We start from the raw sequence: 22,588 nt of genomic DNA, 5'->3' as shown, positions 1-22,588 counted from the left end.
AGAGCGGCTGGGCCCGTGAGCCGTGGCTGCTGAGCCTGCGCGTCAGAGCCTGTGCTCCGCAACGGGAGAGGCCACAACAGTGAGAGGCCCGCGTACCGCAAAGAAAAAAAAAAAGAAAAAGAAAACCCTTCGGGTTTGGTTCATAACAAGAAAGAAAACACAACATCTTTTGGATGACTCTTGGAACCACAGATGTTCTGTTCTCTAAGGAAGCATAAAAATCCCATCTGCTCTGATTGCAGTGAGGAGAGCCCAACCAAGGGCTTCTAGCTCAATTCCAGCCATGGGTGGTGACATAAGACAAAGTAGAGGAGAGGGAAATCTCTTATTCACTGAGGCCTTAAGACTGAAGCTCTCTCCCATCCCTCCTTGCAGAAATGCCTCCTGCTGCATCATTAAATGTAAGAAGTGAGGCACTGTTCCTGGTAGACAGCATTTAGGCACTGGGTGGAGAGTGGGAATGGAAGACAAAGGCAATTTCCAATGTTAAAGTCTAGGGTTCTGATTTTCTGCCCTCCTGGGCCAAGCATAGGACGCCTGGAGATGCTCTTTGTGGAAAGAGCCTATTCCTGGGGGTCCCAGGTTCCTGGTCCTTGTGGGCAGCCCTCCAATGCTGACCACTGCATCCAGAGGCCCCACTGAGAAACCACGTCCTACCAGTCTCCTTCTGAGGCAGCCCGCAAAGTTCAGCTCCTTAGCCTGATGTCCATCCACTCTCACCGCTTAGGTCACTCCCATCCTGGCCTTCAGTTCTGCCCTTACCTGCTCCTCCAGGGTCATCTCCTTGGGGATCTCCATCATTCCCCAAGTGGGACTCAGGCTGCAGCTGAACAGACCCTTCCCCCAAAATATTGGAACCTTCCCATCCTCACTCAGAATGTTTCATCGACCCCCAGAAATTCAACTCGTCCATTTAAAAAATTATCCACATACCATTATATCTGGGAAAACATACCCGGTTTCTGTAGAATGCTCTTTAAGTACAAATGTAAGTGATAAATCAAAATGGTGGTACTCTGGTGACCCTGACCATTCTCCACCGGGGAATGTCTCCAGAGAGACTCAGGGATAACAGCACTGCTTTGTTCTCTGACCACACCCGAGTGAAAACACACAGTCACACCTCAGCCTCTGGGCTTTAAAAGGAACCGGGAAAGACAACTGAGAAGCATGGAACTTTCTCTAGAAGCCCAAACATGCAGTAACCTCACCACTGTAATTCAAATTTCACTTTTTAAATATTTAAAAAATGTATATGGTATTCCCTCCTCCTGGAATCTGGGTTCAAGCAAACTCCCCGGGGCGGGGGCTGCCCAGCACCAGTGCAAGGATCAGCTTCAGTGAACCCTGCCCTTGGGCCCTTTGTACCATTCTCCTGAAACCTTGAGCTCAGGTACCTGTAACCCACCTGGCACCAAGTAGGTCTTCAACAGCACCGTGCCATGCACACGGGTGCACAGTGCTCAGTGTGTCTGCTGAATGACGGGTGAACTCCTTTAGCCTTAGACTAGAGCCTTCCTTCCTTCCTCTCCCCCCAGTCCAGTCACCTTCCCATGGCTCCTTAGTACACAGCCTCCTGGATCTGGCTCCTCTCAGCTCAGTTCCTGCTGCTCACAAAGAGTAGGTCCCAGACCCAAGCAAGAGGGATTGCCCTCCCTCCTCCCACCTGACCCCTGCCTTCATTTAAGGGGAGTCCAAGCCCCCTCTTCTAGAGTCTTTCCTGACCGTGCCCAGCCCAGAGCCTCCTCACGGGCCTCCCAGCCCGAGGCCCTTCTTGCCCGGCTCCCTCATTCAGTACAGACTCTGCTTACCGACTGGCCATCATGTCTGAAGAACTTTACTTGCATTATCTTTAACCTCCCAACAACCCTCTAAGTGGATGGATATTATTATCCCCATTAGACAGATGAGGAAATCGAGGCTCAGAGAAGTGGGAGAGATGAGATGCCTGCTGGCTCCAAAACCCCTGCTTGTTTTCTAACTCCCACATGATATCCACTTACCAGACAGAACTTTCTTGTTTGCATTTGTCCAATACACATTTACTGAGCACCTACTGTGTGCAAGACCATGTCTTCTTTCTATAGCTAGATTTAGAAAGCTTTTCCTTTTCTTGGATCCCCCTTGATGCTGGGCACAGAAGCCCTAATGAGGCCACCATCTACAAAAAACTGTGTGGGGGTCTCTTTATCACATCAATCCCCCATTCCCACCCAACTTGTGTCTGGTCCCCTCCATCCAGCATGGGCATTCTCTGACAGATGCTCAGCTGGCTCAGTGTTATTGGCCTGCATGGTGTGGTGGGGAGGTGCATCTCCCCCCTCATAAGGTTCAGGCCCCGTGTCTGGGGCAGTGGAGGCAAATTCTGGCTTTGGCCTTGAGCCCTCTCCAGCCTCATCTCCCTGCCTTCCTGCATATGGACTGGCCTTTCAGAACAGCCGCACAGCGGAAGCACACAACCTTCAGCTTATGCAAATTCAACTCCATGCATGCACCCAGCCAAAGATGGAGAAAGAGAGCAAGAAGCACGTTAAATAATGCATGTTGTTCCGCTGGGTGACATTTGCCCTCCTGGGGCTGTGGTGGGGATTACATGAATGAATGTATATAAAGTACTTAGGACAGTGCCCAGGGCTCCAAAATTTCAAGGGCTCTAAAACGTGCGCTGGATCTCTTCCTTTTTGCCTCCAGACCCACAACCCAGCCTCCTCCACCCAGTTTTATGTCCCAGGAAGCTTTGCATGGGCCCCCTGCCCTCTGCTTCCTGCTGTGTTCAGCCAGGGGGTGGTGAGAGGGCCTGGGGAGAAAGGGAGTGGGGTTCTGATTCCCCGGCTGCCTCCACGCTGGACCACCACGAGGCAGGTGCCCCCAGCTGAGGCTGCAGCGTCTGACTGGGCGTCTCTCTCGCAGCCATGCTCTCCCTTGCTCTGGAACCCCCTTCCGTTGCCCCTTCAGGAGCCCCTGGCCTCCAGCTGCTGCTCCTCCCAGGCTGTGTTACCATGCCTTGTCAGCTCAGCCATCCCTGCCCTTCCGCTTATGCAGTCCCTTCATAAAACGCTTCAGTTTCCCATTCGGATGAGCCACCTGCTTCCTGCTGCGACCATGGCTGGTGTGAAACCTTAGCTATTCGTACTGGTGGTACCAGCAGTTCTTCTCTGGAGCTCTTCCTCCACCTGCAAGTCTCCTCAAATACCAGCTCTCCTTGGTCAAGCCTTTCCTCAGGCTCCGCCACAAAGCCTGTCCTGTCATTCTCTGTGCACAGGATGGCACTTTGTCCCCACCTCTGCCACGGGACTCACCAAGCTGTGTCGGACTTCCTTTCTTCACCTGACTGTCTCTCACTAATCTGTATCTGGTCCCGACACAGGCCTAGGGGAAGGTGGGGAGTGAGGCCACAAGTCCCTTCCCCATCTGAGTTTGCACATCTCTGTGCTTCAGTTTCCTCATCTGTAAAATGGGGATAAAAGTATCTCATAAGACTTCATCATTCTATGAGAGATTAAAAATTGTTTTTTAAATTATTCATTGAGTTAATAGTTGTTGAATACTTAGAACAGTGCCTGGAAAGTAGCAAGTTCTAAGTGTTTGTTAATTAAACTAAGTAAGAATAAATGAACACAAATTCCATGTTCTCAGCAGCTGGCAGAGAGTGGACCCTCCATAAATGTTGCTGGGGTGAATGGATCTAGCTCTGCTTCGGCCCAGGCCTTCACATTGTGCATCCCAGATAGTACTGGATTTATCTGACCCATGTTTTATTGTCCTTCATCTTTTCAAGAGACTCGTTTCATGCTACCTAGTTGGTAGCATCTGACCCAGTGCTGGGCACAGCCAATCACTCCCTCCTTCTGCTGGTTCTCCTGCCTTCCTTGCTGTTTCTTCTCCTCTTCCTCTCCTCTACAGATTGGGGTGCTCCGGGCTCTGTTCTGGGTCTTCTTTCCATCTACACTGTGTCCCTAAGTGACCTCATCAGTCTCTGGGGTTTAAGTACCATCTATTCTCCGAGGATTCACTGAGGCTTACCCTAGAACAGACCTCTCCCCTGATTTTCACACTCCTACAGCTACTGGCCTTCTTTTTTTAAAAATATATATATAGATATATTTTTTTAAACATCTTTATTGGAGTATAATTGCTTTACAATGGTGTGTTAGTTTCTGCTTTATAACAAAGTGAATCAGCTATACATATACATATATCCCAATATCTCCTCCCTCTTGCGTCTCCCTCCCACCCTCCCTATCCCACCCCTCTAGGTGGTCACAAAGCACCGAGCTGATCTCCCTGTGCTATGCGGCTGCTTCCCACTAGCTATCTATTTTACATTTGGTAGTGTATATATGTCCATGCCACTCTCTCACTTCGTCCCAGCTTACCCTTCCCCCTCCCTGTGTCCTCAAGTCCATTCTCCACATCTATGTCTTTATTCATGTCCTGCCCCTAGGTTCTTCAGAACCATCTTTTTTTTTTTTTTTTAGATTCCATATATATGTGTTAGCATATATATGTATTTGTTTTTCTCTTTCTGACTTACTTCACTCTGTATGACAGACTCTAGATCCATCCACCTCACTACAAATAACTCAATTTCATTTCTTTTTATGGCTGAGTAATATTCCATTGTGTATATGTGCCACTCATCTTTATCCATTCATCTGTCAATGGACATTTAGGTTGCTTCCATGTCCTGGCTATTGTAAATAGAGCTGCAATGAACATTGTGGTACATGACTCTTTTTGAATTATGGTTTTCTCAGGGTATATGCCCAGGAGTGGGACTGCTGGGTCATATGGTAGTTCTGTTTTTAGTTTTTAAAGGAACCTCCATACTGTTCTCCATAGTGGCTGTATCAATTTACATTCCCACCAACAGTGCAAGAGGGCATTCTTAGTCACCTCTGTACTTGGAGATCTAAAAGGCATCTCAAATATAAAACATTCAAAATGGAGCTCTTGGTTTCCACCACCTCCCGCTCTGTCCCCACCAACCTGCTCCTCCTCCCAGCACATAGTCTCACCCTTGATACCTTTTTCTCGACACCCACAGCCAATCCCATCAGCAAAGCCTGTCAGGTCTACCTTGAACATGTATCCTCGGTCTGGCTACTCCACCTGGTCCAACGCCCCCCTCCCCTCCCTGTGCCCTAGGCTACTTCAGAAGCCTCCTAAGTGAGGGTCCCTTTTCTACCCTTGGCCCTCTCAGTCTGTTCTCTACCAGCAGTCAGAGCAATTCTTTTAAAATTTAATTCAGTCATGTCACTCCCCAGCTGGCTTCTCTCACTTAGAACAAAACCCAAAATCCTGAGTATGGCCTATCAGGACTCCACCACCCCTCTGATCCAGCCCCTAGCACTCTTCATTCCATAATTCTTCTCGGAAACACCATCCTACTTGCTGTTCCTAAAGAAGGCAAGCAAATGCCTGCCTCAGGGCCTTTGTACTTGTTGTTCCCTCTTCCTGGAATGCTCTTCTACATATATCCCCATGGCTCCTTCCCTCATTTCTTTTATGTCTTTCCTCAAATATCACTTCTTCAGAGAGGTTTCCCTGACTATCCTATAAAAAGTGCTATCTCGTCACTCTTTATCCCCTCACCCCGGTTTATTTTTTTCATAGCATTCATTACTACTTGGCATTATATGATACTTTCATATAGGATACTTTGGTTTACTTGTTAACTGTCTGTCTTCCCCACTAGAAAGTGCTCTGTAAGAGGGCAGAGACTTTGTTTTCTTATTCAATGGTTAGAGTACTGCCCAGCATATATTAGTAGCTCAGTCAATATTTATTGCATGCATGAATGAATGACTGATTAGCAAATCCCTAGAATGCAGAGGCTCTTTCTGACCTTCTTATTTATTCCCCCAACCTCTTCGGCCAGATTCCTAGCTTTGGGCAGGGTACAGTGTAGATGCCCATAAATGTATGCTTGCTGAACAGTCAATAAATACTTTTTGAGCAAATGAGTTACCAAGTTCTTGCAACATGCAGATGCAGTGAGCACAGGGGCAGCCCTCTTTTGAAAAGCTGGTTCTCTCGGGTAGAAGTCTTAGTCTCTGTTGCTCCCTCCCCTCACCTTGGTATCCTGACTCCAAGGCTGTGACCGGGAAGGACATGCAAGTACTGCTGGTCTGCTGGTGGCCTTGGGGAAACTGCACAAGCCCAACAGTCCCTGCTCAGTGGCCTGGAGACTGTTGGCTCAGCCAACAGGATGCTCTGCAGGTATCAGCTGGGAACAGTGTGGGCATTTACCAAATGGTTACCAAATGACCAGAGAAGCCAGTGTTTGAATTCCTATTTAATCCTAACTATCCTGTGGGGTAAGCACTATGAACCTCATCGCAAAGTTAAGGAAACTAAAGCTCAGCGAGACTGCTTGCCCAAGGTCTCACTGGCAGTGAGTGACAGGATTGAGATTTGACCCCAGTTCTACCTAACTTCAGACAACAGACAACAGTGGACATTTGTTGAGGCTTCACTAAGTAAAAGGGTCTATTTAAGCTTCCTACACATGTGTAGATCTCATCTGGTACTAACAATAAACATACTAGTTAAATATTATTGTTATCCCTATTTAACAAATTGGAGAACTGAGGCACAGAGAGGTTAATAACTTGCTCCAGGTCACACAGCACTTTCCATGACAACACACTACCTTTAAAATGTTACCTCCCATGACTAAGAATTTATTTAGGTTACAAACCATTCCCAAGGGGTGAATTTGCTCTGAAACACTAAGGAAGGGACATCTTAGAAAGCAGTAAACAGGCAAGGTCTCTCCTCTGCTGCTTCATCTTCTCTCCACAGTTCCTAGATGATCTCCACCCTGGGAGGGGAAGGTTGCTGCTGCCTCCACCCTGGGAGGGGAAGGCTGCTGCTGCCTCCGAAGCAACAGGGCACAAAGTCCAGCCCCGGCCTTGCCCAGCATGCCCTGCCTGCTCACACAGGGGCATTAATAGGTAATGACTTTCGTGATGCGGAAGAGCAGGGCAGTGGAAACACAGAGGCTTGAGGCCCTTTGGAGCCCATGGGGCCTGTAGAAGAGGAATAGGGGCTAACCCAGGGGCTGAGTCAGACACCAGGGACTCCAGATATAATTCTCTCAAAGAGGCAGAGAAAAGTACCCCATGAGGAGAAGACAAAAGAGGACCCGACATTATTTTCAGCCCAGGGGCAGGAAACTGAAATTCAAGCCTGAGTCATCTTGGGGTGGGGGACGGGCAGTTGTGCTCTTTCAACGTGGGTTGCCTGAAATCTACACTCACCAAACGGCCTCAGCGGCTGAAATTTCTCCCCTCAAGTCCCTTTGCAACAGGATGCACTGGTGAACACTGTCTCACACTCCCCTTGCTATCTGCCAGCCCCCAAACTCCTGCTTGAACTTCCCGTTACCTCTCACCCTTGGGATCCCAAGGCCTCATTTCCAGAAGACTTGCACCAGTATGAGCTGCTCTCTCTGTCCCCCCACCAAACCTTGATTCCAACACTCAGCACCCAGTTGTGGGTAGTTCTTAGTGTAGGGTCTGCCTCCCACCCACATGACCAGCCATTTGAGGGCACAGGCTGGGTCTGGCACGGAGTGGGTGCTCAAAACATGTTTCTTAAATGGATAACTGACTGTCGGCCCCTAGCCCCAAGCCCCTGGCTTTTAGCCCCTGTGGCCTCCACACAGGCTGGCTCCTTGGGCTCCCCTGGGCCTCTGTGTGGCGAGAGAGGGGCTAAGCATCCTGACCTTGACTACCTGACCTCTGCCCCCTCAGGCCTGGGAAGGGGGTTGGCTTGGTCTAAAGACACTGCCCCTCTGGGCAGGCCTCAAGGTACTGTCACCCGTCCCTCAGGCAGGGCCTGTGGGTAGCTCCAGACACCCCTGCCTTTATCCTTGGGCTCTGAGGCATCCTCAGGCCTGGTAGGGTGGTCCACTGGGTCCCTTCAAATGGTCCTCTTTGACCTCAGGGCTTCAGTGACTCCTGCACAGCTCTGGAAACAGTTCTGGAAAGCCTGGGTGAAATCCAGTAGCTTTCCGTGACGGTCTCTAAGGATCCCGGGCCACCAATGAGGCCCCTCACTGGGACACACCAGGGGAGAGCCCGAAGGCTCTGGCCGACTGCCTGAGCCTCCTCCCTTCCTCCCACTGCCCCTTGGCCAGCCCCAGGTCCTCAGCTACTTCTCAGGCCGCCAGAAATGCCCTTAAGTGGGGAGAGGGCTGCCTGGAGTGCTTCGAACTGGAATTTTGAGGTCAAAAGACAGAAGGAAGCATCCACTTCCCCTCTCTACCAGTCCTCACCTCTCAGACACTACCCCAAACCCTCTCCACACGTTCCAACAGCCCAGAGCTGGAAGCACCGGGAGGGAGGGGGTTTGCCCACTATGGGCTATCTCAGAGAAGTATCCTGTCTCAGACCAAGACTGGAAGGAATTCTAACCCCAGAGAAATCCCAAACCTGGAGCGCAGAAAGAGAAAGGACACTTTAAGGAGATCAGTTTAGTGGTTCCTATACCTGGAGTCCCAGTGCACCTCCCTCATTTTACTGGGGATCCCTGCTGGCAACCAAATGACCCTCGGGGTCCCAGCCCACCCAAAGCCCCAGGCCCTGCTGGGAAAGCAAGGGGTGGTGCCGAGGGTGTCCACTTCCCACCCACTCTGCCCCGGACTCCGGGGTCCGGGGCGCTTGAGGGGCCCCTAGCAGCTCTGACCTTGTGACGGAATTCTCGGGCCACCTTCCGGTCCATGGCTGAGCCAGATAGAACCGCTTGCTACACAACTAGCTCCTTCGGGTGCCGGTGCTTGGTTGCCCCGGGCCGGCAGGGGCGGAGACCCTGACAGGCGGGGCCTGGGAGGGAGGGGGCGGGACCTGGGACGGGCGGGGCGGGGCCGCGGGGAGGCGGGAGGCCCGTGTCCTGAATCGCGTCGTCTCTCACTGACGCCCTGGAGCAAACGGGCTGGAGTGTGTGTCAGTGATGGTGGCACCAGTGGTTGGACCTGAGGCTGGCGCTGCTCTTGGAATGGCTCCCAAACACACGCAGTTGAGGGAAAGGATCTCAGGAAACTGTCTGTCACCCTCTGCCAGGCATCTCACCTTCAGTGTGCATTCCTCTGTGGGTTTTTCCCACTTGGAAGACATCTTCTCTTTGTGAATTCCTTGGTGAACCAGTGGGTGGGAGTGCCCCTTCTTAACTGACTTCCCCTCCCACGTTCCCTAGCTCCCCTCCAATCACACACGCGCGCGCGCGCACACACACACACACACACACACACACACAGAAGCATAGAAGGGCCTGGCAATGACATCCTGATTTACAGCTGACCTTTACCCAGGGCCCAGGCCCCATCTGGTTCATTTGATTCAATTCAACCAAAGTTTGCTCGACTCCTAGGTCTAGGGCTGGGGTGCAAAGATAATGATGAACCAACCCTGGGACAGACTGAGAGGGAAGAGGGGGCCAGGAGAGGGGTGATAAGAACAGACGTGAATGGAAAGAGTGGGCACTTTTAATTATGGGGCTTGTTCTTGGATTTAACTCAGGGTCAGGGCCTGCCCTGTTTGCACCATGTCAAGGGACAGGGGACAGGAGGTGGACAGCAGCCCAAATCAGTGAACAACTGTAACTTCAGAGGCACCTAAAGACCCCCTCCTTTGCAGCCCACCACCAATAGCTGAAGTTTTGTCAGCAGACTATTCTTATTTGGGCTAAATTATTGCCTAGTTTAAGATATAAATCCTTCCTGGAGAAGAACCTTAAAATATCATCCATGTTCTCCCCTTCATATTAACTAGTTAAGGTCAGAGATAAAAGAATTGTGAGATTTTCAGAGGCCCAGGAAAGACACACAAAATATATTCCCCTCCAACTTGCCTTGTTGATTTTCTGCATTTCGTAACTATGTCATATGGCTGTTTATTTCGTATATAGAATCCAGGCCGAGCAGCAAATGCCCTTATGAGGGGAATGCCATCCACTGGCACCCCAATCCTTCTTTTACATGACCACTGCCCCCTGCAGACTCTCTTCTTTAAATGCTTCCCTCTTGGTTTTAGGGATAAAACTGAGTCCTGGTTCTCCTCTCCCATTGTTACTGAGTCCAAGTTCGAACTGCTCACTGCACAACAGACCAATAAATTGCAAGACGAGTTGTTGGGGCAAGGAACAGCAACTTTTTTATTTTATTTTTTAAACATCTTTATCAGAGTATAATTGCTTTACAGTGTTGTGTTAGTTTCTGCTGTATAACAAAGTGAATAAGCTATATGCATACACATATCCCCATATTCCCTCCCTCTTGCACCTGCCTCCCACCCTCCCTATCCCACCCCTCTAGGTGGACACAAAGCACCAACCTGATCTCCCTGGGCTATGCAGCTGCTTCCCACTAGCTATCTGTTTTACATTTGTTAGTGTATATATGTCCATGCCACTTTCTCACTTCGTCCCAGCTTACCCTTCCCCCTCCCCATCAACTTTATTTTTAAAGCCAGCAGACCAAGAACATGGTGGAAGAACCATCTTCCCCAAGTTAGAATTCAGGCTTCTTTTATACTGAAAGGGGTAGGGGTGAGGTTGCAAATTTCTTGGTGCGGGAATTCTTTGTTCTTATAGCCCTCCAGGTAGGTCTGGGTCACAATGTTCCTATAAAGGTCCAACAAGACAAATGTTATTCTCTGAAACTTTTTATTTCTATATGAATGGGAAAGTGTTATACCTTTAAAGGTCAGAGGCTTGAGAATGGGCTATCCTGTATATTTCAGGCAATTGGCAACATTCTTAACTTGTAGCAAAAACAGTAGAATACAAAGGTTAAAGTAAAAGAAACAGCTTCAATATGGAGTCAGATTTGTCCTTCCCTATTACATCATGAATGTTCCTTTTCAAGCTTCCTCTAAGACAGCCCTGCCTTCACCTGTTCCTTAACCAGTGTTCTTTAAGGCTCCATCCTTTGCTCTTTCCTCTTCATCTTCCCATCTAACCCTACGGCTTCAAATACCCTGTGTGGGGATTGTAGAGCACCCTACATCAAGGACACCCTACATCAAGGACGAGGATAAAAACTTGAAATTAACCGAGCCCCCATAGCAATTGTTGACATGGGCTTTCCTAATCTAAACCGGACAGCCCCCCTCACCGCCTCCCCCCCCCACCCCCCGCCGGCCCAACTCCATATTAGGTAAAATATTCACCAGGTAGCAACCTTGTAGCACCCTGGCCAATCACCTAATGCCATCCTGTGAGCAGGAATTTTCTTTGTCTTCAGGCTATAAAAGTTGACTACTAGGGCACAAAGGGGGTTGCCTCTCCCTGGTCTATCAGGAAGTTGACCTGCTGTATTTGCAGCGCCCCTCACGATCTCTGCTCTTTGCTCTCCATAAACTCACTGTTTTCTAAAATACTTTGTGTCTGGAAATTCTTCTTCCAACCTGCGCATGGACCACAATAGGGATAGCTATGTGTGCTTTACTTACCACTTTATTCCCAGAACAATGTGTGGCGAGGAGTAGATGCTCAACAAATTGGTTGAATGGATGAATGAATGAATGTATCCCAAATGTATACCGCTGCCCAGGGGCCTATGAAGGCCAACACTATCGTCATTATCATCATCATCATCATCTATACGGCCTGGCATCTAGTTGGTGTTCTAGCACTTAGTTGGCCAAATGAATGATACAAAGTTTCCCAAGGCTCTCAGGCCTACATTTCTACCATTTTAAAATTCCCCCTGGACAGAGAGGGTATCTTGTTCACAAAATTAAAGTTGTTTTGTCAAAGTATGGCCTTGATGGGAGCAATAATATGGGAATGTGAGGCACTTCTGTCACTCAGTCAACATTCCCCAAGCTGGGGCCTGAGCTAGTGCTGGACATACAGAGGATTAAGCCATGATCCATTCTCTAGAGGTGTTCAAAACTGGGGGTAGGGTGGGGACTTGGGGACTCAGGAGGCTGTAGTGGGGAGTGGCGGGAGCACTGGCTAGGACTCCACAGGCCTGAGCCCTGGTCTGCCACTGACCACGGAGTAGCATGTCCCGGGACCTTTGTAAAAGGAGTGCATAGGACCAGACTCATACCGGCATCTTGGGTCTCTGGTGTTAGGGGCTTCGGAAACCCAGGTTCCAGAGCCAGGGATCTCTGAGGAGCAAGGGATGTTGGAAGTTGCACAGACTGCCTCCTTGCTCCCCCAAGGGACTTAGGGCTGAGTGATCTGAATCCAGCCTCCCCTGGGGAGGTGCAGCCTAACGCCAAGAAGGGCGAAGGCGGGGCCACGGCCAGGCGCCTAAATTATGGTAATGAGCTGGGCAGTCCTGTCACTCTAGCTCAGGGCGGAGCCAAGAGCCTGGGAGGCGGGGCGAAGGGAAGCCCAGGGCAAGAGAGCGAGAGGGACGGCGGCCTCCTACGAGTAGGTGTTACCCTGCCTTCGCGGGAGAGGCACTCGGGACCCTGGCCGTTCGCTCAGGCTTCTTAGTCCCCGCGTGCCCCTATGGGGGCCCCGGCGCCCGCGTTCTGCCTGCTAGTCGCTTGCGTCTGGCTGCCCCGGAGTGAGCCGGCAGGGGAGTCCCTGCCGCTACAGTCTCTCGGTGCGACGGGTGTGGACTAGGGGACCCCAGGGGGCTGAGGGAACGTTTAGGGGGACGGGCCTGAGCAAGTTGGAGAGAGGCAGGAAAGAAAGAAGGTTTGAGGGAGGGCAGGGGGACAGCCAGGGAGTGGGTCGGGGGAGAGGGACCGCAGAAGGAAAGAAAGGTCAGCCACAACCAGGGGAATGGCTCTCAAGCTGGGCAGGGTGGAAGAGACCCAAGTGGGGGGAACCAGAGAGAACTGGGGCACAGAGAGTGGGAAGGAGGAGGGAGACCCTTGTTGGAGAAGAGTCGCCAGGGAGGGGGAGAAAGGATTTGAGAAGGCTGCAGGGAGAGAGAATGGGGTGTGAGAGAGGCTTCCTAGCAGGTGGGGAGCGGGTGGTGGGAGGCATCGCTTGAGTGGAGAGTAATCCCCCTCCCCAGCCGCAGCACCCACACCCTGGGGCAATGCAGAGCTGCAGCCTGAGCCAGCCCAGGATCCCAGGTGAGTAGGCAAGAGCTTGTGCTGCCCCACTCACTGGTTCCATCTTTATTCCTGGCGTGGGTGACCCCAGGGGTTAGCACAGAGGGTGGGATGGGCCTGGGGGTGGTGGGGAGGCATGGCCCACTCCTATCCCCTCACCCATGCCAGGCTTGTTTCTCATCTAGCCACAGCCATCAGGAGACGATCCTTGCCATAGGGGATGCTACAACAGTGATGGGAGGCCAGGTAAGGGGAGGCCTGGGGAAGGGAGGCTTCACTGGGCAGGGGCTTATTTCTCTCTGGGTTTGAGGCTGGCAGGGAGCTCTGTAGGTTGCAGGAAGGGTGTCTTTGCAGTTATTCAGAGGGAACAAACAAGATTCCTAGAATGTGTTTGAAGTATGCAAATTTATAGGATGCCTCTACTCCCACTTTCCTAATCTCTTGGGGCCCTGTAGCCAGTTTATCTATTTATTTATTTAAAAATTGTTTTTTAGGGGAGGAGGGCACAAAGGTGCTATCAGGAGACAGCTGAGCTCTTTCCTTCCCTTGGTGAAAGTAGGAAGGTGAGAGTTTGGGAGAGTGTAGTCTCTTTTCCCTGCCTGGTCTAAACCCTGTCAGAGGCCCTTCATCCCTGAGCAGTGCCCCAGGAGTGCTGCCTTGAGAGGAGAGACAAAAACCGGGCCACCTGGTGGGGTTTGCAAGGAAGGGTTGGTTGAGAAACAGATCCCTGACTACCATCCTCTGAGTCTTGACCATTCACTGTTGCCTACCCTCCCCAGCTCCTCCGTGCATTAGGGAGAGGTGGTGCTTTGTTCTCTCTCTTTGCCAAACTTCTTCGGTCTCTGGATCAGGTGACTCAATTTTTCTTTCTAATCCTGGCCTGCATTCGTCTCCTTTCTACAACCACGGACACGTTACAAATTCAGCCCACCCGAAGCCAGGTCCCCCAGAGAATCTCAAGCCTCAATTCACGCACCCTGGCTCTGGGGATCAGCTGTGGGGAGCTCCTTGTGCCAGTAGGATGGGAGCATCATTTATAAAAGAAAACAGTGTGTCCCAAATACCTGCCCTTTGGAAATAGATATGAAGACCCCAAGGTAGGAGGGGGCATACTTCTTTTCTTTTCTTTTCTTTTTTAATTGAAGTATAGTTGATTTACAATGTTGTGTTAATTTCTGCTGTACAGCAAAGAGACTCAGTTATACATGTGTATACATTCTTTTTTATATTCTTTTCCATTATGGTTTATCTCAGGATGTTGAATATAGTTCCCTGTCCTACACAGTAGGACCTTGTTATCTATTCTGTATCTAATGGTTTGCATCTACTAAGGGCATGCTTATTTTCTAATGTCTGGATTATATGGGTTTTTTTTTTCTCTTTTGCCCATTTCCTCAGACCCCAAGTTTTAGAATCACAGTCAGGTACAGTTTGAATTGAAAGATAATGTCATCACTCTTTTTATTTATTTTTATTTTATTTAAAAAATTTTTTATCATTCTTTTTATAGATGGGGAAATTGAGGTAGGTGAATGATTTGTCGGGGCCCTCAGGGCACAGCAGAGCAAGGTCTCCGGATGGAGCCAGCCTGTTCCCCCGTATCATGAACGCCCCTCCAGACCCCAGGAATCCCTGTATTTTAGTGGGGTAACGATCCTTCCCCAAGCATCTCATTTCCCTAGTGGGCTTCTTTCCTTGCTGGATTCCAGGGTAGGCCTCCCCTTCTTTTCCTTGGGGAAGCATCTAGACCAACCTACTGGCAACCCCAGTAGGTTTCTCACGTTACTCCTTAGAGCAAACAAGGGGTTAGAATGGCCCTCCTTTAACGCTGCTGGAGTGGGGGGAGGGTGGGGAGGAATGAGGCTACTAGTTAGTAAGTGAACCTGGGGATCCTTTGAGGGCTTCTGCCTGGAGTGCCCTGTTCAGTGAGGGAGGGGGGGTCTCAGACCGGTAGACCACCACGCTTCATTTCAGTGCTGCCTCACTCTATAGAGCTCAGCCATTCTCCAGGGAATTGATGGTGTAGACCAGGAGTCCATGAACTTGGATGGGGGAAAAATGCATTTGTTCCTCAATGGAACTGAAATTTAGCCTTCGCTTTAATTATTACTAGAGGCTACGGACCACAGCATAATAGCAGTGTCTGTGACTGTCACCGGTAGAAATCACAGATATTTTCCTATCGCCTTGCAATCATTGTTGCTATCTCCAGATCTCATTTATGGCTCACTGCCCCCAGATTCTGGCAGTGATACGGCCTGCTGCTTGGTCTTGTGATTTAACATATTAATAAAGAAGCACAAATATTACTGTCACCCAGTTTTATAAAATATTTGATAATGCATTGCAATATGTTTGATTTCCTTTGTAATCTTATGTCTTATATTATGTATTTAGAAACATTTATTCCAAGAAGGGGCCCGTAAGCCTCACTAGATTGTCAGAGGGGTTCATTGCATAAAAATGATTAAGAACTCCTGATCTATACTGAAGATGAATCATTTGGACAGGATTTAAAATTCTTCTCCAGAAAATGGCCTCGACTTTTTGCAGCACAGGCTGTCTTACCCTCACAAGGCCGATCTCAGGGGCCACATCTGGGGGAGGGAGGGCGAGGAGGGGAGAGGCACAGGGACCAAGTTGAATTAAGCTCTGCAGGCCTGGGGGATGTTGGTAATGAGCCTTTCCCCGGCTGCTCTCTTCCATTGCCAGTGGTCTTTGAGGCCCTGTGAGACCGACTACTACCAGGGTGGGAAGCCTGACTCCTTGGGCTCAGCCTGGATCTACAGAGTAAGGAGAGCTGGGAGGACCCAGGAACCAGGGAGTGAGAACACTGATACCTGGTCGAGGAGGGCCAGTGACCTCCGAGGGGGTCAGCAGGACAGTGAATGGGGAAGGGGTGGGTGCCTGCAGGAGGTGCAAAGAGCTGGGGTTGGGCTCCAGGGATCAGGTGCTCTGCATACTTCCTGTGCTCCAAGTCCTTTGCTAGAGGCTGGGGATTCAGCCTGGGGATGCAGAGGTGACAGTGAGGGAGAAAACATGTGAGACAAGCACCCTCAGTGTGGTTTGTGCCTCGCTGGCCCTGTGAGCAAGAACACGTGCTCCCGTTCACCATCCCTGGGCTGGACCGGGCACCCAGTCTGAGAAGTTGTACAAATGAGGGGGCTGAGGTCCTGAGAGGGAGGAGCCTGCTGTGCCCAGGGTCCCAGTCCCAGGTGACGTCACGTTAGACACCTCGGGCTGGAGCTGGAGTCCTGAGAAGGGTGGCTAGCCGTGTGGTGACTGAACACACGTGATGTTCGGGCAGTCCTGATTTCAGATGCTTTGTATCTCTGGAGACCGTGCACTGGGGCTTCTGGTCTGGGATATAGGGTCTCACAGGGCTTTGCCTGTGTCCTCGGATGTGTGCTGTCAGGGAGAGTCCTGACTCAGAGCTGAGTTCTGAGGACAGCCGGTGGTGAAGTGTGAGGCACTGTGTTTGCTGTTAGAAGAGTCCAAAATGTTAGGTGGGGGGATGGGGGGATGCCCCCCTGCCCTGGGGTGAGGGGCTGCCTTTGTTTCTTAGCTCTGCCCCATGTGGTTTCTGTGGTAAGGAGGTGTCGTGTTTGTTTTCCAGACAAGGGGGTTTTGTTCCAGGCTGTGGAGGACACACAGGTTTACTAGGGAGGGAAGGCGCTGGGGGGGGGGGCGGGGAACGACACACTGGAGCATGGAGGGCAGCGGGTGTGTTCAGGCTACAGGTCTCCCCAGCCTGCCACCACGACGCCACTTGGGAGGGTGTAAACCAGGCCTCCCTCCTCCGGACCTAGGGCAGGCCTGAAAATCCTGCCTTGCAGACCTCTCAGAGGGGGGTCTGGGGAAGTGGGGTGACGGAGGCACCTAGCGGCAAAGGGCCTGCCTCCCTCCAGCTGAGGGGCAGGAAGGGCTGTGAGCGCCGGGAAGGCTGCGCTCCCTGAGGTCAGCCCTTGACTGCGTTCTCTTCGTCTCCTGTCTTTCAAAGGAGGCTGAAGCCCTGGACTCCTTGGCCATGTCTTCCTGGGAAAGGCGACTCCATCGGGCCAAATGTGCACCGTCTTGTAAGTGCCCCCTCCCTGTGGCCCGGGGGAGGCCCTGGCCTGCAGAAAGCCCTGTGAGCGCAGGCCCAGGCTCCTCTCGGGGCCTCCTGGGACCTCTTTTCCCTGCATGGGGTGTCTTTCCACCGTCCCCAGCCCCAACCTCCAGCTCCACTCTGCTTTCTCCTTCCTGGCTGAGGAAGTATCCTGTCCTGATGACCGTGGCTCTGCGTCTGTCTGCCTCACACTGTCTGACTCCAAGAGACCGAGCTTCTTGTTTAGAGGTTGTTTTTCCCTCTCTACGTCACCCTGTGTCTGTAGCCTCTTTCTACTTTCTGTGGCCTCTCCCCTTGCCCTGTCCTATGCCCATGGCCTCTCCCTTCGCCTGTCCTGTGTCCATGGCCTCTCCCCTCATCTGGTCTCTGTCTGTGGCCCCTCTTCTCACATCATGGCTCCTTCCTTCACTACACTCTGCTTTGTCCTCTCATCCTCTGTGGCCTTCCTTTCCACTACATTCCACATGTGCGGCCCCTCCCCTTCCCTTGGTTTATGCCCTGGACTCTTTCCCGGAGCTTATGGGACAGCGAGGAAGAGCAGTACATGAAAATCTCTGGGCAGTCTCCCTGCTCACCCCACATGCTGCATGTTCGTAGTTCTGCCTGCCCTGCCTGGTGGCCAAGAACTTTTAGCTTAGGAAGCTGAAGGCCTAGGTGGGGCTGGCCTGGGGGCCACTTGGTACATACGGAAGGCAGGTACTCTGAGACCCCACCCCACAGCCTGCTAGGGATGGGGCGGGGCAGCCGTCTGAGGTGCCCTACTCCTGCCGCCATTAAAGCTAGCTACTGAGGAAAGCTGGGGCTACCTGTGATGGGGATTTGAGTTCCGTGTAGATCTGGGAGGGCTGGGGCCTGGGGTCCCAGCCTGAGGGAGGTGCTGCCTCGATGGGTTCTGCCAATCTTGGCTTGACGGGAAGGTGCCTTCTGTCTCCCTTGCAGACTTGTTCTCCTGCTTCAACGGGGGTGAGTGTGTGCACCCGGCCTTCTGCGACTGCAGACGCTTCAATGCCACTGGGCCGCGCTGCCAGATGGGTGGGTCTGGGCTCCATCCCACCTCCGAGAGGGGCCATGGGTACAGGGAAATCTGTGGGCCTGAGACGTGGGGCTCTGGGCTGGAGGGGAGTGGGGGTGGCCCCGCCAGGGCTGGAACCCACCGGCCTCTGGCTCGGTGTCGACTGCTGCTACACAGACAGCTTCTTTTTTCTCTGGCTCAGTGTACAATGTCGGCCCTGAGCGGGACAGCATCTGCCGGGCGTGGGGACAGCATCACGTGGAGACATTTGACGGCCTCTACTACTACCTGTCTGGGAAGGGCAGCTACACCCTGGTGGGGCGCCATGAACCCGAGGGGCAGACCTTCTCAGTCCAGGTGAGGCGTTCCCTACCCTGCCTGTCTAGGAAGGTTCCACTAGGCCCTGAAGGCTGGGCTGGCTTGGGATCTACTTGTCATGGTTAGAGAGGCTGGCACCTTCTTTTCCCCTCCCAGCTCCCGCCCAGGGCATCTGCACCTGGAGTGAGCTGAGGGCTCCACGGTTCTCACTCACCCACCCATTACTGGTTGCCCCTGGCCATTCATTCACTTAGTCTCTCACTCACCAAGTATTTATTAAGTGCGTAATTATACTCTTTTCCTGCCACAAGGCCTGTTGCTGGCTCTGTGAACAAAGACACAGATGTGGTCTCTGTCCTTATGGAACTTATAGTCTAATGGGGAAAACAGACATCAAGTCAAATGAATCATTTCAAGTGCAACTGAGTGCAATAGAGAAGTTCCAAATGCTAGAAGAGCATGTGACGGAAAACCTAACCTTGCTTATTGGGAAGGATGGTGATCAGGGAGGGCTTCCTGGAGGAAGTGATATTTAAGTTGGGATTTGAAGAATGAATTGGAGCTAGCCAAGTGAAGGGGTTGGGGTGGGGCGGATGTGAGAACATTCTAGGCCAACAGAACATTGGGTGCTACAGACCTTAGATAGGAAAGAGCATGGTGCCACAGAGGAAATGGTAGAGGTCCTGGATGACTCACTTTAGGGTGATCTCCTCTAAGAAGGCTTTCTGCATGCTCTGACCTCCTGAGTGGGCTTAGGGGCTCCTTTCTGCAGAACCAAAGTTCTGCATCATTACCCTGTCATTGTGTTTCTCTTACAAAGGTCTGTTTCTGGTCCTACTCTCCAGATATAAGCTTTCTAGGCAGGAAGTGTGTTTTTCAACTGCTGTTCCCAGTACCTGGATTAATGCTCAGTAGAAGTTGTCTGGTATATGAACACGTGTGAGACTCACTGTCGGGCAGACCTGATTTTCACGTTCACCCTGTGTGTCAAGTGGGCAGTCACCTGCAGGCACAGCTCTCTACCTGGAGAAGAGTCTACGTGGGGAGCCAGCTCTGCTGGAGGGCACCTTGGCCAGTGCGGAGTTAAGGCCAAGGGGTTGGGAGATAGGGGAGATCCCGGTGCTCATTGTCATTCCTCTGCCAGCTGGGTGTGCCCCTTCTGTCTCAGGCATAGACCTGCCAAGAGGCTGCCTGGGGGCTATGCCCTGGATGCACTGGGAGCCCTGACCAACTCTCCCCGCTGTGCCTCGGGGTATCATGGATATCACACATCATGACTGTGTCATTTCGTGATGGATGTGTCACAATTACTTAGACCAATGGGATGCCACACATTCATGGGTTATGAAATGAACTTAATGAGTCATAACCAACCTAAAAAGAAAAAAGAAAGAAAGAAAAAAGAGACTATAAATAGAAAATATCATAAGGATGCATTACACATTAATAGTGGTAATATTATTTTGTAAAACTTTTGTTTTATTTATATGTGTATATATTTCTCACTATGGGTCATGGTCACAAAAGTTTGAAAAATATTTAGACTATGGAATGGCTTTCACAGGTCCCACTTTTAGTTGAAATGGCTCCAGGCTGCTTAACCACATTTAATGATAATCTAGTGGAAGGTTTGTTTGTTTGTTTGTTTGTTTATTTATGGCTGCATTGGGTCTTCGTTGCTGTGCGCAGGCTTTCTCTACTTGCAGCGAGCGGGGGCTACTCGTCACTGCGGTGCGCGGGCTTCTCATTGCAGTGGCTTCTCTTGTTGCGGAGCACAGGCTCTAGGTGCGCGGGCTTCAGTAGTTGTGGTAGGCAGGCACAGTAGTTGTGGCTCGTGAACTCTAGAGCACAGGTTCAGTAGCTGTGGGGCATGGGCTTAGTTGCTCCGCAGCATGTGGGATCTTCCCGGACCAGGGCTCGAACCCTTGTCCCCTGCACTGACAGGTGGATTCCGAACCACTGCACGACCAGGGAAGCCCCTAGTGGAAGGTTTGCTCACTCATGGGACGGGTTTCCACATTTGACAGATTGACATTTTCAGAGTTTTCCCTAAACTCTGGGAACCCCATCCCTCCCCTCCTTGGGTCCTATGACCTTGGATGTATAGGTTCTGTCTGAGCAGGGGGCAGAGGAGACATGTATGTGACAGGCAGCACAGGAGTGACATGTGTGCCTGTGTGTGCAGGGGAGGGCTAGGCTGTATCTGCCAGGGTTGTGGTAGGAGTGTGTGTTTATAGTGTGTGCTTTGAGAGTGCCCTGTGATATACATATGAGATGTGTGTGTATGTGTGTGGTTTGTATGAGTGTGAGATGGTGTGAGCGTGTAACTGGGCTTTCAATCCAATGGGATAACCTGGGATGGATAAACAGAAAAGTCTGGAAATAGGAAGACAGCGCACTTGGATTAGAATCCTGGCTGTGTGTGTCCCTTCACCTCTCTGAGCACCAGTTGCCTCCTCTCTGAAATGCAGATGATAAGAGCTCTGACCTTCCTGTGGTATTGTGGGGACTGGGAGAGATCACAGAGGAAACGAGCTTGGCACGCAGCAGGCAGGCTGTTGGAATTAATGGAAGCTCAACAGGGTGCCCCTGGGCCCACAACCGAAGCTTGGGGCCAGGTGTATGGCAGGAACCTGCACACTGGCCTCCGAACCGCCCCTTCTCCCCCACCAGGTGCACAACGACCCGCAGTGTGGCTCTTTCCCCTACACCTGCTCCAGGTCTGTCAGCCTCTTCTTAGCGGGTGAGCAGGAGATCCATCTGGCCAAGGAGGTCACCCATGGAGGCATAAGGTAACTGTAACATCTTCTGCCCTGAGCTCCCCTACTCCCTGGCATGGGTGGTGGTGGATGGGTAAGCATCTTCCCTTCTCAAACCTCAAGGAAATTGTTTTCAGGGGGCAAACAGCAGCACACCAGGGCAGAAGCATACTGGCAGGCCAGCTGGGTTTCTAGTCAGCTGGGTTTGCAGAAAGAGTCCCTCACAATTTTCTGGAACTGTCAGGATTTCTAGACAGTGGGTTTTCAGGCAAATAGTAGAGTTTCCCAGATAGCTGAGAATTTACCACTATAAGCATGCTTAATTTTCTTTTCTTTCACAAGTTGAAGGAAATCTTCCTGAGTGTATCATACATAGTTGAAGCATCCTCAGAGCAGATTCTGAGCACACTTTCACCCTTTTCTGATGGCCTCGGCTCATTTTGAATGTCACTTACCTTGTTGGGACATCAGGGATGCCTGAGGGACCACTCGAGGGGTGAAGTCCCAGCTTCCTACACCAAAAGGCCCCAGACTGTGGTCCTTCCTGAAATCTTTCTTTTCCTTTTTTCTTTGTGCGGTACGCGGGCCTCTCACTGTTGTAGCCTCTCCCGTTGCGGAGCACAGGCTCCGGACGCGCAGGCTTAGCGGCCATGGCTCACGGGCCCAGCCGCTCCGCAGCAATGTGGGATCCTCCCGGACCGAGGCACGAACCCGTGTCCCCTGCATCGGCAGGCGGACTCTCAACCACTGCGCCACCAGGGAAGCCCCCTGAAATCTTTCTTGCATTTCTTCTTCACTGGCCTTTCCTTCCCTTGCTGTCCACTGCCACTTCATGTTGTTGTCAGGGGGACCTTCCTGCACTGACCCTTCTCCCCTTTTTTATTTCCTGCTTCAGACCTGGACGCTGGGTAACCGAGCTTTCTGGGGCTGAGTGTAGAAGTGAAGGCCCAGGGGTTTCTCCTGTGAAAGAAGCATTGGTACATGGATCTTTTGGTACCAGCTTTGGCTGGTTAGACACTTCATTTGTCTTCCTCCTAATTTCCAGCCGGGTGAAAGTTGCCAAATTCCAGATTGGCTAGGCGAGCCTGTGCCGGTAAAATAGGGAAGGTGTCAAGACTGCTGTAGCCCTGCATCTTTTCTTTCATTCCCTGTTTGTCTTCTCTCTTGCCTTTTTCTTTTTCTCTTCCTACTCCTTTCTTGCTCCCCACCAAAAATATAAGCAAAATAGATATCTGTTTATACCACCTCTCCTGTCTAGGAGAAAGGAACTGGCAAATTCAGTCTCTCTAAGATTTATCCCTGCCAGGGAAATTGCAATTTTATTTTATTTTATTTTTCAGTTTACTAACTGCACTTTGTTTAT

At 51.2% G+C, this 22,588-nt stretch overlaps 2 protein-coding genes across 2 annotated transcripts in view; one reads left to right on the top strand and one right to left on the bottom strand.

The window, feature by feature from the left end:
• Positions 1-8,776, bottom strand: part of USH1C (USH1 protein network component harmonin) — a 52,908-nt gene extending 44,132 nt beyond the window's left edge. The window contains exon 1 of the mRNA XM_060159586.1: positions 8,695-8,776. Within this exon, the coding sequence (XP_060015569.1) occupies positions 8,695-8,730 (36 nt within the window). The 5' untranslated portion in view covers positions 8,731-8,776. The remainder of the gene's footprint in view (positions 1-8,694) is intronic.
• A 3,655-nt stretch (positions 8,777-12,431) lies between these two features.
• The window catches only part of OTOG (otogelin), an 86,986-nt gene continuing 76,829 nt past the window's right edge, over positions 12,432-22,588 (top strand). The window contains exons 1-7 of the mRNA XM_060157768.1: positions 12,432-12,568; positions 12,989-13,049; positions 13,214-13,274; positions 17,029-17,104; positions 18,076-18,168; positions 18,351-18,505; positions 21,140-21,258. Coding sequence (XP_060013751.1) covers positions 12,472-12,568; positions 12,989-13,049; positions 13,214-13,274; positions 17,029-17,104; positions 18,076-18,168; positions 18,351-18,505; positions 21,140-21,258 — 662 coding nt within the window. The 5' untranslated portion in view covers positions 12,432-12,471. The remainder of the gene's footprint in view (positions 12,569-12,988; positions 13,050-13,213; positions 13,275-17,028; positions 17,105-18,075; positions 18,169-18,350; positions 18,506-21,139; positions 21,259-22,588) is intronic.

Source organism: Lagenorhynchus albirostris, chromosome 9 (genome assembly GCF_949774975.1).
Source record: "Lagenorhynchus albirostris chromosome 9, mLagAlb1.1, whole genome shotgun sequence".
NCBI classification, from domain to species: Eukaryota; Metazoa; Chordata; class Mammalia; order Artiodactyla; family Delphinidae; genus Lagenorhynchus; species Lagenorhynchus albirostris.
This window is presented reverse-complemented; position numbering and strand designations above follow the sequence as displayed.